The sequence below is a fragment of the Pongo pygmaeus genome, chromosome 19 (assembly GCF_028885625.2).
Source record: "Pongo pygmaeus isolate AG05252 chromosome 19, NHGRI_mPonPyg2-v2.0_pri, whole genome shotgun sequence".
Taxonomy (NCBI): Eukaryota; Metazoa; Chordata; class Mammalia; order Primates; family Hominidae; genus Pongo; species Pongo pygmaeus.
This window is the reverse complement of record NC_072392.2, coordinates 90822572-90838521: the sequence shown is the minus strand read 5'-3', so window position 1 is coordinate 90838521 and position 15950 is coordinate 90822572. Positions and strand designations below refer to the sequence as shown.

General features: G+C 48.9%; 1 protein-coding gene across 8 annotated transcripts in view; it reads left to right on the top strand.

The window, feature by feature from the left end:
- The window catches only part of SLC39A11 (solute carrier family 39 member 11), a 569718-nt gene extending 562783 nt beyond the window's left edge, over window positions 1–6935 (top strand). For all 8 annotated transcript variants that reach the window (XM_054459871.2, XM_063655393.1, XM_054459872.2 and 5 more), the window contains 3 exons: window positions 3615–3713; window positions 3923–4081; window positions 5228–6935. In XM_054459871.2, coding sequence (XP_054315846.2) covers window positions 3615–3713; window positions 3923–4081; window positions 5228–5306 — 337 coding nt within the window. In that variant the 3' untranslated portion in view covers window positions 5307–6935. The remainder of the gene's footprint in view (window positions 1–3614; window positions 3714–3922; window positions 4082–5227) is intronic.
- The last annotated feature ends 9015 nt before the right edge of the window (window positions 6936–15950 follow it).

The window sequence follows — 15950 nt, the reverse complement described above, 5'->3', positions numbered from 1 at the left end:
CAGACCGACCGGTATACAGGAACACAGTATCTGAAATGCCTTCAGGTTGCACAGTGGTTCTCACCAAAATCTTACAAGTGATGTAAAAATCTCACAGAAGTGTCAACAAGAGCAAATGAATGAGTGCTGATGGGAATTCAAGCATAGATGAGCCATAAGCAAAACAGCCAAGCCAGGTCTCTTTGAAGCAGAGCTTTGCAGAGGAATGAGTTTTGGCTTCAGGGTGGAAAATCTTAGTCTCTCTTGGAAAGAGGACGCATGAGTTCTTGGAAAGCTTTAAGTCCCTGTCTCTGTCATTTCACACTGCAGCCTCAGTGATAACACTCACCCTCACCCCAGGACAGGCATTGATTAGGTGCTTACTGCATACTAGCTCCCGTGTGCTAAGGGCTTGAGAGGGACCATCCCAGGTAATCATATCAGCAACGCTGTGAACTGAGGGTGGGCGTTATTGTTCTTCAAATTCTACAGTTGGAGAAATGGAAAGTAGCACAGCTAACAAAGCACAGACCCGGGATTTGGACAGAAGAAGTCAGACTGCAAAGCCCAAACTTCAACTACCACATGCATGGCCACGAGAACATAAGAAGAGACAGGGTCTGCAATGCCCAGGGCCTGTGGTTTCATCTTGTCATATCTTTCTGCAGCCACTGAGCTATCAGGGCAGGGGTCAGCAAACTGCAGCCCATGGGCCAAATCTGGCCCCCCAACTTGTTTGTGTAGATAAAGTTTTATTGGAACACAGCCACACTCAATGGTTTATATATTGTCCATAGCCGCTTTTGCACCTGCAATGGCAGAGTTGAGTGGTTGCGACAGAGACTCAGTGGACTGCAAAACCTAAAATATTTACTATCTGGCCCATGACAGAAAAAGTTTGCTGCCCCCTCGATCAAGGGATGAAGTTGGAGCATGTCTGAGCCCCTCTCTAAGGAGTCAAAGGAGAGCACAAACTTGGGTGATATAGACAAGGATTTGGGTAGACTCGTGGGAAACGCTGAGTGATGCAGCTTTTGTGGACATGTCCTGGGCTGGTGTGGTGGGGTGTCTTCTTGTCTGTCCACTCCACTTCATGAACAGTTCTGCCTGCAGGTTGGAGAGACAGGCTCAATGGTTCTGTCAGTCCCAAGAGACCATAATATTTCCTTTATTAAGGAACTGATCATTTTTCAGATGCCATCACTTTTCAGATGCTCCCTGGGGAAGCTGCTTTGTCCCTCTTCACAGTTTCCCACCCCCCAGCCAGTCTAGGCCCCACGGCTCCTAAGTCAGCTCAGGGCTCCTTCCCCCCACCCCACCCGAGGGGGACCATCCCTGCCATGGGGTGCTCACTATTCTCCATCACTTGTGTTACATATCCATGTCCCCTAATGCCACCTGTTTTGTTACTCCTGTCCTGTGTTGCTCCGGATCTCCTCCAGAGCTCTCCAAATCAGATCTTGTATCCAGTAAGCACCCTGGCTGCAGGCTCCTGATGCATTCAGTAGTGGCCATAGGTGTCCTCGGCTCCCAGCCTGTGTTGGGAATTGGGATAGCAGGGAAGGGGCTCCTGGGAGGGAGGTGGGCTTGACTGCTTTCCTCATCCTCACCTCCTATGATGCCTGCTTAGGCCAGTGGCTCTCAACGCTGTTGCACACGGGGGGCAGATTTTAAGCTGATGGGTAGATGCTGAGGGGCTCATTGTAATATTGTCAAAAAGGGATGGGCATTAATTATATGAACCACATGTGAGCTATGTGGTGACAGGTGTGAGATTCTGTTAGGGCTGGACTTTTCCTAAGTCTACTTGACTGGCAGACTCGAGGTGGGGGCTACTTCTTCCTGAGGTATCTGGAACTATGAACCTCAATGAAACATGTACAAGAGTTGGGGAATAAAGGTAAAAAAACAGGGTAAAGGCCAAACCCTGAAACAAAATGGAGGTCAGATGCTAAACTGGGGATTCACCTTGGTGTTCTTTGTTAGAGGCTGGAACTTGGGCGTCAGCTGGATCAGGCTTGACAGGACCTTCAGGGCCATAAGTGTGTCCCAGTCCCGGGAGCCTGGGGCAGGTCATAGGTAGGGGGTCCCAGCTACCAGTCTACAACACTCCCTTGCAGCAATGGGTAGATTCCTATTGGCGGCAAGATGGATGGACATGAGCCAGTTGACCTGAAAGTCGGTGATGGTGGAGTTTCCCTTCTCTATCTGATCTACCCACAATTCCCTCGGGCCACACACCAGCATTGCTTGCCAAGTGGCACCCTTTTCTCACGCCCTTTAGATCGTTGTTGATCAGATGGCCCTTCATGGAGAGGCTGCTTCTTGGACCTGTCCGGCCAAGGTAGAGTCTCATGTGCAAAAGGGCCTTCCTAAGGCACTCGGATTGGCCCCATTTCCCTGCTCTGCTTCCCTCATGCCTCTGCTTCCTGTGCAAGTTGACTTTTGGCTGATTTGCTGTAGTTTACAGCATCCACAATGAGGGTTCTTCATGTACATGCCTGTGTTGTCTCCATGGCTAAATACTAAGCCCCCTGAGGCCGGGCATGCGATCACAGATTGCATTTGTATGCATCCCATTTTGCTTCTCCCTCCTCTCACACTCCAGTGCCTGGTTTGTGCAGAAAGCAGGTTCTCAAAGACAGGCATCTATCAGCACAGCCCGTCACTGTCCTGCAGAGGCAGGAGGTGAGAGGATCACTGTGAGCACCACTGGGGCCCAAAGAAATGCAGCGATGATGCCAGACCTGCAGAGCCCATGGAGAAGCTGAGCCCGGAGCCAGATCTGTGGCACCATCAGCATCTGCAGCTGCACTTCCTTGTCCCATTTCTGAAGATGCCTCTGAATAAAATGTGATATACCCATTTCCGTGCTGTAACGGAATAGAAACCAAAATGCGTTGAGCACCTCTCTATGCTAGGATGTGATAGGCATTATTGGGTCACTGGGTCACTCAGCAATCCTTTATGGTAGATATTGTTGTCCTCAAATTGTATATAAGAAACGGAGGTGTAGGCTGGGTGCCGTGGCTCACGCCCATAATCCCAGCACTTTGGGAGGCCAAGGCAGGCAGATCACTTGAGGTCAGGAGTTTGAGACCAGCCTGGCCAACATGGTAAAACCCCATCTCTACTAAAAATACAAAAATTAGCTGGAAATCACTTGAACCCGAGAGGTGGAGATTGCAGTGAGCCAAGATCATGCCACTGCACTCCAGCCTGGAGTCTCCAGAGTGAGACTCCATCTCAAAAAAAAAGAAAAAGAAAAAAAAAGAAAAAGAAACAGAGGTATAGAAAGTAAAATGAAAAGTGCAAAGTTATACAGCTACGTGGCAGAACTCAGGGCACCCTGAGAGCCAGCCAGTGTGTTCTGTGCTGTAGCAAAGCACTGTAAGGACAGAGCCTGCCCAGGACCCAGGACAGCATGATGGGTAGAGGGCTCACGTCACTCCCTCCTGCGGCCCCTGCTCTTTACCTACACACTTCCTGACCTTTCTCCTTCCTCTCCTACTGCAGGTCACAGGTCTCCTCCTGGCTTCCTAGCACCCAAGGAGGTCTGGGCCTCGGCCAGGGACTCCCATTGTGTGGGCACCTGTTCCAGACAGCAGCCTTCATGCGCTTTCTTGGTTTTTCAGGAATTTGGCCATTGGAATCGGGATCCAGAATTTCCCCGAGGGCCTGGCTGTCAGCCTTCCCTTGCGAGGGGCAGGCTTCTCCACCTGGAGAGCTTTCTGGTGAGTGCTGCCTGAGGGCAAGGCCATGTCACAGCATCCTCCATGTGGGCTTCTTTCAACAAAACAATGATGTGCTTTTTGCACTGCCATGCTCAGATATGACGTAGAATGGCATGCATCCATGTGCTAGGGTTAAGCCAACAGTCTGGGCACGTGGAGTGTCTGCTTGCGTCCCCCTGCAGTGGTAAATATCTCTGTTCTCTCCTTAGGTACGGGCAGCTGAGCGGCATGGTGGAGCCCCTGGCCGGGGTCTTTGGTGCCTTTGCCGTGGTGCTGGCTGAACCCATCCTGCCCTATGCTCTGGCCTTTGCTGCTGGTGCCATGGTCTACGTGGTCATGGACGACATCATCCCCGAAGCCCAGATCAGGTTGGAGAACCTTCCCTCCCTGTCTATCCCTGTCCCACTCCCAGCTGGGACCCCAGCCTTGGGATATGCTCTTTCTTCATTTGCCTTTCCTTTCCTTATTCCCTCCCCTTTCTGCCCCTTCCCAAGAGCATCCCCACTGCCTCCTTGACTGTGCTCTCTGAAACTAAAAGAAAAGAAGCAAAGGGCAGGTGGGTCAAGAAATGAGGTGACACCAGGCAGTGGCTTACACACCTGCCCCCTGTCCGTTGATGCAGTAGACTATCATTTTTGTGTATTTTCTCTCTTCCTGTCTCTCGATCCTCTGGGGCTGGAATGAAGGGAGAGGTGAGCTCTGAAATGTCATTCAAGGTGATACATTGGCTAGCTATATGCCAGGTGTCAGAAGGTGGGAGTAAGGGTTTGCTTTGTTCCATTTTGTTGTTGTTGTTGTTTTGTTTTGTTTTGTTTTTCTTTTTTCTTTTCTTTTTTTTTTTTTTTAATGGCAGAGTCTTGCTCTGTCACCCAGGCTGGAGTGCAGTGGTATGATCTCGGCTCACTGCAACCTCCACATCCCAGGTTCAAGTGATTCTCATGCCTCAGCCTCCCAAGTAGCTGGGACTACAGGCAACCACCACCACGTCCAGCTAATTTTTGTATTTTTAGTAGAGACGGGGTTTTGCCATGTTAGCCAGGCTAGTCTCAAACTCCTGACCTCAGGTGATCTGCCTGCCTCGGCCTCTCAAAGTGCTGGGATTACAGGCTTGAGCCACCGCTCCCAGCCTATTTTGGTTTTTATAGATGAATAATTCTGAGGCTAGTTTACAAGGCCAGATTAAATAATATCTTTAAGAAATAATCACCCCTCTTTATTACTCACACATGGACCACAGAATGATCATAGGTGACCTTGGGCAAGTAACTGCTCTTTGCCTCAGTTTCCCCACCAGTAAAATGAGGATAATTATGATACTGACCTCATGAGGTTGTTGTCTGGGGTTCCATGAGTTCACTAGTTTGCCTGGTACATAGTAAGCCCCAGTAAATGTTACCATTATTAATGGTAGTGTGCTTTCTCTTGGAATTGGACATTGCAGAGGATGCCTTCAGCCTAGCCGTGGCCTCAGGGAGGATTAAGGTCTTACTTTTCTCCCTGTCCTTCTCTTCCAGTGGTAATGGGAAACTGGCATCCTGGGCCTCCATCCTGGGATTTGTAGTGATGATGTCACTGGACGTCGGCCTGGGCTAGGGCTGAGACGCTTCGGACCCCAGGAAAGGCCATATGAGGAAACAGCAGTGGTTGGCTTCTGTGGGACAACAAGCTTCTTTCTTCACATTAAAACTTTTTTCCTTCCTCTCTTCTTCATCTCATTATCCTGATTGACTCTGATTATAATAGAACCATTTTTACTTTGCTTTGAGGGAGATTTTTGATTTAATGGGGAATTTTAAGGTGTCATGGAAATATGGATTCTTTGTTTTGGCCACTGAATGGACTCTCTCTTCAGTGGGATTATCAAGGAACTTCAGATCAGGGAAATCTCCGCTTTGGGACCTTCTATCTGCCTCCCAACTCCTCAAGGTCACCTATAGAAGCGAGCTACCAAGAGACATCTCCTAAGCATTTTGGTGGCCTAGTGACTCAGGGCAGAGTGGCCAGCACACCTCTCATCCGCCCCTCCTGCTCCATCACTGCTGAGCCTCTCCCCATCTAGAATGTTGGAACTGGAGCATCATAAAGATAGCAAGCTACCTTCCAAGGCCGAGCCAGCCCAGAGAGGAGCATGCCTTCCTTTACCTCCCCCTAAAGAGATACTACATGGGAAGGGGACACAGAAAAAGGGAAGGAAATTGGCTAGTCTGGCTTTTTTTTTTTTAAAGGCAAAGATTGACATTATTGAAGGAAAGGGGATGAAGACAACTGTGAACTCACAGTGAGCCCTGTGGAAAGAAGAGACAGACAGAGTGTGGGTTTGATCGGAGGCCTCTGCTGTCAATGGTTTCCAGGAACAATGCCATTTGTCACGCTTTCCAAATTTCTTAGGCATTTATTTTGATAAGTTTATAGCCATCATGTTTCTAAGAGACTTGGAGACACCAGCAAACTGCTAGAACTCAAACTCTTCAATTACTCAAAGAAGGAGCCATTTCAATTAACTCAAGTGAATGAAAGACTTTTGGAATCTGCAGTGGGTCCTTCCCTGTTGACCATTTGGTAACTTGTAATCTGACCAAAAACTCTTGAGCTGCAACAGGCCTTGCCAGAGGGCTCAGGATGGGAAAGGAAGAAGGGGATAGGAAAAGAAGAGGTAATTTTACGTTTCCCCTTTAAAGTAAATTCTAGCCAACTCATCATTCTGAAGTGTCCCTATAAAGAATGAGTCGAACTAGACCAGAAGCCAGCCTACTCCTTCTTACATAGCTTCTCCAACAGGGGTAGCAATGACCTGTCCACTTCAAACACAGATAAGGCCTGCCATCCTCATTGGTTAAAGGCACACGTGAGACTTTCAGTGGGCTCTGCTGAGAAGGAAGGCAGCCCAGGAGTCAGGTATGCAGGCATTGCATTGTCAGTGTCTGCTTTCAGAGTTTACACATTCAATTGCTTCCAAGGGTGAATCTCCTGCTCTGTGAATGCTGTCAGACCCCAAAGGCCAACCTTGGGCTGGGTCTATGTACATTCTTCCGAAGCACTGATGATCAAAATTGAAGACACATTCAGAGGTTTGATTGGTTGAGATTAACTGGTGTGGTGGTTGGTGTATGTATGTTTTATTTTTATGTCTTTGTATGTAGTTCTACATAATGTAAATTGTGCTTTCTGATGGACAAGACCTCATAACTGTGATTAATATCAATAAAAAGGGGATGTTGTGGATGACCTGTGTTACGTTCAGTACTTTTCAAAGCTGCTTCTTTGCAAGGATGATCATAAAAGAGCTAACTAAAGTTGGAACTAACACCTCCCTGATCCAACATTAGGAGAGGCAAAGGAAAGAGCTCAGATGGGAAGGGCTAGTCAGATTCTTGGTTGCAACAACAGCAGCCAACAGCAGCTTACTTAAACAGAAAAGGAAATGAGTGGAAGCCTATTAGGGAACTTAGGGAACTCACAGGCTCTTTCAGAGAATCAGGCTTGAAAATGGGTTGGATCCAAGAAAGCCAGAGGTCTGGGGCCATGACCCAATCGCACCTGGAGAACAGCTTGGTTTAGATGCCATGGTCCCCAGAGCTGGTCCCTAGATCCCAGACACCACTAATGAAACTGCTGTACCTTGATGCCACCACCACTGCCGCCACAAGAACAAACTCTACACTGAGCTGGATTCTTTGTGTCCTGGCTCCACATTCGAAGTTCTAGATCAGAACATCCAGCTGCCAGAGCTTAGATCCTGTGCTCATGAAATAGCTGATCTTGCCCCTTCCCAAGACTCGCATAATAGTGGATTTTCCAAATTTGGGAATGAGTTCATATGGTGCAGAGCCAAAATAGAAAAAAAGGGTTTATTAAGTTCATTACAGCCTTACTCTTTTGCTATTCAGTATCAACATATACTCTAATTCCTCTAGTTTTACTTAAAGAAAAAACTCTTGCTTAAAATATGTAGCTATTCCTCATACAATCAAAACTCCTTTCATCCCCTTTCCAACGGGGTTACACCAATGTCTTTCACCTCCTGTACTCAGGGTCTCTGAGTAATGGATACCCCTCCTCCGTGGGATAACAAGCCCATCTCATTATTCTGTATCTTTGAGCTGAAGTGTAAAGTTAACCATAACCGTGCACCCCATATACAATAAAACGAATAAAGGGAGAGGAAAGAGAGGCAATGAGTTAAAATATTTCAGGATACACACAACACAGGAAGTACAAGTAGAGGCTACAGCGCCCATTTCCTGCCCTAGAGAAGAGACCCTGGATGATGTTTAGGTTTACCACTTCCAGTTTCCATTCCAAGTCCATGCTGTCTTCAGCCAGTACCTTAGATGACTGGGGTGTGACCTACTAGCTGTGACCCTATTTCTCCTTCCTAAGGGCACAGAGACCAAGGTGGCCCTGCCCATATGTATGATGGTAACAGTCTTCCTTTAACTCCCACCCCTGGAGGAGGAAGAGGAGGTAGTTCCTGAGAGAACCACTTGAGTTTCATTCATAGCCTCCACCCTGGCCTGTCCTCCATGGTATAGCAGCATTTTCCCAGGATTAGTCACTGCAGCCAGCCTTGTCAACCCACTTTTTTGACCTAATGGCATGTGAAATTCCAGGTGGCCAGCCCACATGTCCAGACTATTGCTATATCAGTCCTTTTCTGTTCAACATCTATATTCACTCTAATTCCCCAAATTTCACGTTTTTAAAAAATGTCTGCTTTAATGGAACCATCACTCATACAAACACTTTATATCCCCTTTCCAAAGGGAGCCACCCCAATGGCCAGCTGCCTCAATGGTGCAACCTTCCTTTCCTGGGAATAAAATTGCTAATCGGTGGAAGAAAAAGTTGGAGAAAGCGAGATTCATTAAGTAAGATGGAAGTTGCACCGTGCCTACTTCCCCTTCCTCCAGACCTGTTTAGTCTGGCTGTGGGAGAAACAGCACCACATGATGTTCCCTAGTTCAGAAGAAACAAGCATCTTAAAGGACAATATTTCAATCTCCGTAGGTATGATCGTCTCTCACTCCTGAAATGAAATCTTCAATAAATCATGTCACAGCTGAATACAGATGACTGCTTCTGGGTGACAGGATCCATTGACAAGGGTATCACCCATTGCTTTCCCTCTTTCACTGTAAAGTGAATTCTGTGGTCAGAAGCAATTTTGTAGAGCATGCCATGATGATCTACAGGCAGAGAGGTCAATTCCAAAGTCAGACATGAGCCCGTTTCAGGGAGAAGAAATCACTGCCCTTTCCATAACGGAAGAGGTCCAAAGTCATCAGTCTGCAACTAAGTAGTCCATGGTGTCCCTGGAGTCTGGTCAGTTGCGGCATTCAGGGGTGGTCACTGATAACCCTGTGCACCCAGGGGCTGGGTCTGCATTGATAATGGAAAGCCTAAGTGATTGAATCCATCACAGTTCCTGTGTTGCCAGCACAGACTCTTCTGCTGATGAATCAGTTGAAGCAATGATGTTCCTGGAGAAAGAAATCATCACACATAAGCAGATGGCCTGGTTCAATTAATTATTATTAGCTTTTGCTATAGTGGGTATTTTGGATGATGTTTTACTCAAGAAACAAACATTTTCAGATTTGGCCCATTCTGAGAAGTGAAGCCATGTATGTCTTCCCACACCTCTCCTCTGTCATTAAACCTCCAGTCATTCTTCTTTCAAGTTTGTGACCTGTTGAACAGAACCCCCCATCTACACTGCTCAGAAGTTGGTGTAGCTTCTTGCATCAAATTTTCTTTGCTTCCAAGCAAAGTGGACAAAGAGTTATGTGCTTCAAATTCTCCTCCCCAGGAGGTTCTCCCTGTCACCTGCTATCTTCACTGAACTATAACATCACAGTCACCTATTTAGAAGGTAGGGCCGGGTGCAGTGGCTCACACCTATAATCCCAGCACTTAGGGAGGCCAAAGTGGGCAGATCATGAGGTCAGAAGATAAAGACCATCCTGGCTGACACGGTGAAACCCCATCTCAACTAAAAATACAAAAAATTAGCTGGGCGTGGTGGCACCCACCTGTAGTCCCAGCTACTCGGGAGGCTGAGACAGAACTGCTGGAACCCGGGAGGCAGAGGTTGGGAGCTGAGATCGTGCCACTGAACTCCAGCTTGGGCAACAGAATGAGACTTCGTCTCAAAAAAAAAAAAAAAAAAAAGGTAGGCAAGCATATGGTGTGAAGCTATCTGTAAAAGAGGATCAGTGGTTTTTCCTCTCTTAGTCACTAGCTCTTGGGAAACCCCCTTGAGGCTGGCGTTAGATTGATGAAAGGGTCAGGAGTAGGCACACAGGGAATGATCTACCTATGCATATAATGCACTTGTGCCTTCAGTACCTGGTTAGGAGCTAGTCCCACATAAGCCATTTCCAGTTGGTAATGGGATTTTATCAGTGTGTCAGATGACCCAGTACATGATGGACAGCTTGGGTTGCAAATGACATGTAATACATTAGGGATAATCACTTGGTGTCCAGTGGTCAGTCTAGCTCAGAAGTCACTCCCAGTTTCTCATGCCAGCACAGGCAATCCAGAATCTCTGCAATGTATGTCAACAACATCAGACCAATGTAAAATGATATCCTTCCACCCATTTATTAAGCACCCTTAGTTAGGAAAATCCCAAAATCAGGTTGGTTTCTAATCCTTATCCTTGCTGGTTTGAGCTTGCCATTGTCCTTCTTTCTGAAGTGCTGGGATCTACCTGTCCATTCTGGAGACAGTCAAGGGTAATGCATGAGAACTGGCTTGCTCTTGCAGTGAGACTGCAAAGGAGGCAAAGAAATGGTAGTGTCGTTACGAAGCGCGTTAGAAGACTGGAGAAGAGGGTTTCCGCTGACAAAGGAGGCTCTTTGAGGATTGGGTGATTCAGAGAACTTCAGGTTTTCCAAATCCTCTCATTTGTCTCCATTTGGATTCTCTGGGTCTTATCCCTTCCTGATTGATGCTCTAAATTTCTTTAGCAAGGCCATGATTTTACCAGTGTAGAAATTTGGCCAGTCCTGTGGATCAAATTTTACCTTTGGTTTTCCCTTTTTGTTGTTGTTTTTTCTTTTAGAGACAGAGGCTCGCTCTGTCACCCAGGCTGGAGTGCAGTGGCACGATCTCAGCTCACTGCAACCTCCGCCTTCCAGGTCAAGCAATTCTCATGCCTCAGCCTCCCGAGTAGCTGGGACTACAGGCATGCGCCACCATGCCCGGCTAATTTTTGTATTTTAGTAAAGACGGGCTTTCACCATATTGGCCAGGCTGGTCTCAAACTCCTGACCTCAAGTGATCTGCCTGCCTCTGCCTACCAAAGTGCTAGAATTACAGGCACGAGCCACGGCACCCGGCCGTTCTATTTTCTCAGTTGTATGGACTTAAGAGGGAAGAGGGTATTTCAGAACTGTCATAGGAAGTCCTTGGCTTGGTTTAAGTCTCTTCCTTCAGCTGGTAACTTTGGGACTTGAACTTGCCAGTGTCTTTTTTTAAGCTGTGTGGCATGGCTTAACAGGACTGCCTGGCCGGCGCATCTGTAATCCCAGCACTTTGGGAGGCCGAGGCGGGCTGATCACGATGTCATGGGATCGAGACCATCCTGGCCAACATGGTGAAACCCCGTCTCTACTAAAAATACAAAAATTAGCTGGTGTGGTGGTGTGCACCTGTAATCCCAGCTACTCGGGAGGCTGAGGCAGGAGAATCACTTGAACCCGGGAGGTGGAGGTTACAGTGAGCCGAGATCACGCCACTGTACTCCAGCCTGGCGACAGAGTGAGACTCTGTCACAAAACAACCAGGACTGCCTATTGGGCCTCACATGCTCGACTGTTTGATGGCAGAAACAACTCATTGGCTACAGGCTTTGCTTTGAATGGACCCTTCTTCCAGGTGACTGGTATGTTGAGAAGTAGAGAGGTAGGGGCAGGTGTCAGCGTCTGGATCTTCTCTGGGATCCCAACAGAAGACGTTTTCGTCCTGCTGTGCTGAAGACGGGACCAGAAGGCCATTGCTCAGGTATTCACTCTACCAGACAGGGGGCTTTACGCTCTCACCACTTCCTTGAATCCCCCGTGAGGTAGATATTATTATCTTGACTTTACCTGTGAGGACAGGAACGCAGTGGCGGGGTGGGTTCTCACTGTGCGTGGAGGCAGCAGGACGCAGAAATCGACCTCCCCCGCGCCTCGCCCGCAGCTTTCAGTTTCGTGGCCCAACGCCCTGCACTGCACTCCTCTCCTCTCGGATAATTGGTAGTTGAATCTGTGCAAGTTGGAAGCAAATGAGAGCCCAGCGGCTGTTCCTTCCCATTCCTTTAGATTGAGGCAAAGGGACAAATCTGCCATGTGAATTGTACAGCTCCAGGAATTTTTATCAGCGCACCCCACGCCCGGCCCTGCATGAGGGTCTTTCTAAGCCACAGGCGTCCCTTCCCAGGTCTTGTCCCTTCCCTTCTGCGAATGCCCTCGGCTCACCCAGCAGGCAGGTGTGATCCGGCTCCGCGCTGGGGCCAGGTGAGGCCGGGCTGCCTGCCCCGGTGCACGTTCCCGGGGCGCCGCGCCCGGTCGGCGGGGCCTGCGGGCTGGGCCTCCCTGGGGCGCCGGGCGTGGCGCCAGGGGCAGGTCCCCGGGATGCCCTGCAGGGCGGGTGGCCGGTGGCTGTTTACCTGTGCAGGGCGGGGGCGAGACTCGCGGCGGTGCCGCGGCTTTGCACGCAAGGGACGATGCGCCCCAGAGGGGGAGGGACGCAAGGGGCGACCACTGTTACTTCGCTTGGAGATACGAAGGCCGGTCGGACTCCCCGCTGGCCGAATGTGGGTAGGCTGTCCCCAGTTTGTCCCTTCCCAGGGTGGATCCAGATTTGGGGGCCGGAAGTGTATACAACGTGGGGAGCGCCCTTTGGGAAAAATAATACAGAAGTCCCAATACAAACTTAGGTGCAGGGCTTTTTTGGAAGGGGGCCTGTGAGTGAGGGTCCCCAAAGCCCAGGCTTCCTTGGCTTTTAGGTAACCTCACCTCTGAATCATGGCAGGGAAGCCTGAGGTGCTCGGGGGTTTAGAGGCTTCCCAGACACTGCAGGAACCCCATTTAGTTAATTCACTTTTCCTTCATCTTCCACACACCCCAGCCCAGCACCTGGGAGAAGGGGTGGCGGTGTGTTCAGAGGCAGGAGGAGCCCAGCTCACAATTGTGCTTCTCTCTCCTGCCCTGGGAAGAACTAAACCGTCTTCCTCCTCCTTCTAGTAGAACGCGGGAGGCTGGGCCTGGCCATCCAGGGCTGAGCAAAACAGTAACCCCGAACCTACCTCTGGATTATCTCCCGCTCTCTGACCTTCTAGCTCTCAACCCCCTGAAAGTGCCTGGACTCTGCCAGTGGCTTAAAAGGGAAAGGGTCCTGGGAAGCTACCGTCTGTCCCCAGGGACTGTCACTGAGACCTCAGAGGTCCCCGATGGGGCTTCTGATGGAGCTGCTCGGACCCCAGACCTTCGAGAATCCTCAGGGTACGAGGCTACTGCCCTATGCCCCAAAGCAGGGAAGATGTGTGTGGGTGGAAGAGCTGGAAGTGTCAGAGGCATGTGAACCAGAACAACTCCATCTTAAACAGGAGCTGGCTAAAACGAGGCTGAAACTTACTGGAGTGCATATCCAGACAGTTAAAGCATTCTAAGTCACAGGAGGAGATAGGAGGTTGGCACAAAATATAGGTCACAAAGACCTTGCTGATAAAACAGGTTGCAGTAAAGGAGCTGGCCAAAACCCACCAAAACTAAAATGGTCACGAGCGTGACCTCTGGTCATCCTCACTGCTACACTCCCACTAGCGCCATGACAGTTTACAAATGCCACGGCAATGTCAGGAAGTTACCCTATATGGTCTAGAAAGGGGAGGAATGAATAATCCACCCCTTGTTTAGCATATCTTCAAGAAATAACCATAAAAATAGGCAACCGGCAGCCCTTGGGGCTGCTCTGCCTACGGAGTAGCCATTCTTTTATTCCTTTACTTTCTTAATAAAACTTGCTTTCACTTTGCACTTGGGACTCGCCTTGAATTCTTTCTTGCGCGAGATCCAAGAACCCTCTCTTGGGGACTGGATCAGAACCCTTTTCCTGTAACAGAAGAGCAGCTGGTTTGTGTGGCCCAAGGAAAGATGTGTGATTCTTTGCAGAGGGTGAACCTATGGACCTGTATCCCAGCATCCCCACAGCCCATGGTCCTCCGCCAAATTAAAATATCAGTTTGGAAATCATGCGGGGTCTTTTCTGATATAGTCTCCACTCTCTGGTGCACTATGAGCCACAATGATACATTTCTCATTGGCCTCCCTCCTCCTGGCAGGGAGCGAGCAGATCCAGCCTGTTTGGACGTGGTGAGGACCCAGCCGTGGGGTTTAAGGCCAAGCTAGCATCCCCCTTCACTGATTACAAGAGCCATTGTTACAGGTGAGTCTTTGTTCTTAAAGCTCCCAAGATGGTGGCGAGCTGCTCCCATGATGGGGCGGGCAGCTCCTGAGATGGCGGCAAGCCTTTTGTTCTCTGACCTGAGGTTTTTGGCCTCACCGATTCCAAGGAATGGAACCTTGGGCCATGCGGTGAGTGTTACAGCTCCATTAGACGCCATGGGTCATGGAAGAGAACCGTGGAACTAGTGACTAGTGTTCAGCTCGATTAGGACGAACCTAGACGCTTAGCCACACAGGAACAATGGTGAGCCTCTAGCCGGAACAGGAGCAGCAATGGGTGCCTCACTGGATCAGGAGCACAGCGGACACCCTGCTGGATCCGGGGGGGTGGAAGTCAGCAGTGGGTCTGCGACAGTGGCAAAGAGCAGTGGTGGACGGCGAGTGAAAGCTCAACTCGAGCCGTAACAAACACAGACCAGAAGAGTGTGCAGTTGCAAGATTTAATAGCATGAAAACAGAGCTCCCGTACAAGGGAGGGGACCCAAAGAGGGTTGCCGCTCCCTGCTCGAATGCCTGGGTTTATATCCCTATCATCGTCCCTCCCCCGTGCTCTCAGGCAATATATGATTTGACTATTTCTTTACCTCCTGCTTTTAGCCTAATTTGTATTTTAGTGAGCCCTCTTTACTACCTGATTGGTCAGGTGTGAGCTGAGTTACAAGCCCCATGTTTAAAGGTTGACCTCCAAGAAGCCCAGGATGCATCAGGGAAAAGTGGAAACATGGGGCAAGCCTGGGGAGCATGCAAAGAGGGGAGGCCCTTAGCCAAAGCTTGGGTTCCACTTTGTAGTTGTGCAGGAAGGAGGTCAGAGGTGTACCCTTTCTCTGACCTTTGCCTTTTAGGGTTGGGTTCAATGTGCACTTGGGTTTGCAGACTGTGTTGGTCACCACCATGCCCTGGAGTGTGTCCCATGGAAAACAACAGCGAACTGATTTAAGATTAGTAAAATTTAAACCTTTTCGAAGTTTGTCTTTAATTAGAACCAGCTCCCTTTCTGCTGTTTCAGTGAAAATGCTTACTGAACTTATTATGTGAAATTATAGAAATGCAAATTTTTGGCCAGGAGTGGTGGCTCACGCCTATAATCCAAGCACTTTGGAAGGCCAAAGTGGGTGGATCTCATGAGGTCAGGAGTTCCTGATCAGCCTGGAAACCCCATCTCTACTAAAAACACAAAAAATCAGCCGGGTGTGGTGTTGCGCACCTGTAGTCCCAGCTACTTGGGAGGCTAGGGTGGGAGGCAGGAGAATCGCTTGAACCCAGGAGGCAGAGGTTGCAGTGAGCCAAGATTACACCAGAGTACCCCAGCCTGGGCAACACAGTGAGACTCTGTCTCAAAAAAAAAAAATAAAAAATGTGATTTTTTTCAGTTCCTAACAAGCCCGTAACACAGGTTAAAAAACAAAGGACTGCTCTTGAATAGATGAGTATGAGTCTGTACATTTCTTCCATGTGAACATTTATCATATTTGGTAAGTTGGTGGGAGATGGTCGTTGTATTCATTTTCTATTTGTGTGTGATAAACTACCACGAATTTAGCAGATTAAAACAACACGTGATTATTTCAGTTTCTCTTGGTTAGAAATCTGGACAGTTTTAACTGGGCGTCTGTTCAGGGTCTCACAAGCTGCAATCAAGGAGTTGGCCTAACTATAGTCTCCTCCAGGGGCTCAAGTGGGGAGAAATCTGCTCCCAAACTCATTCCCATTGCTGGCAGTATTCAGTTCTGGCAGGTATGGGTTTAGGGACCCTGCTTCTTGCTGGCTGTGAGCTGGAGGC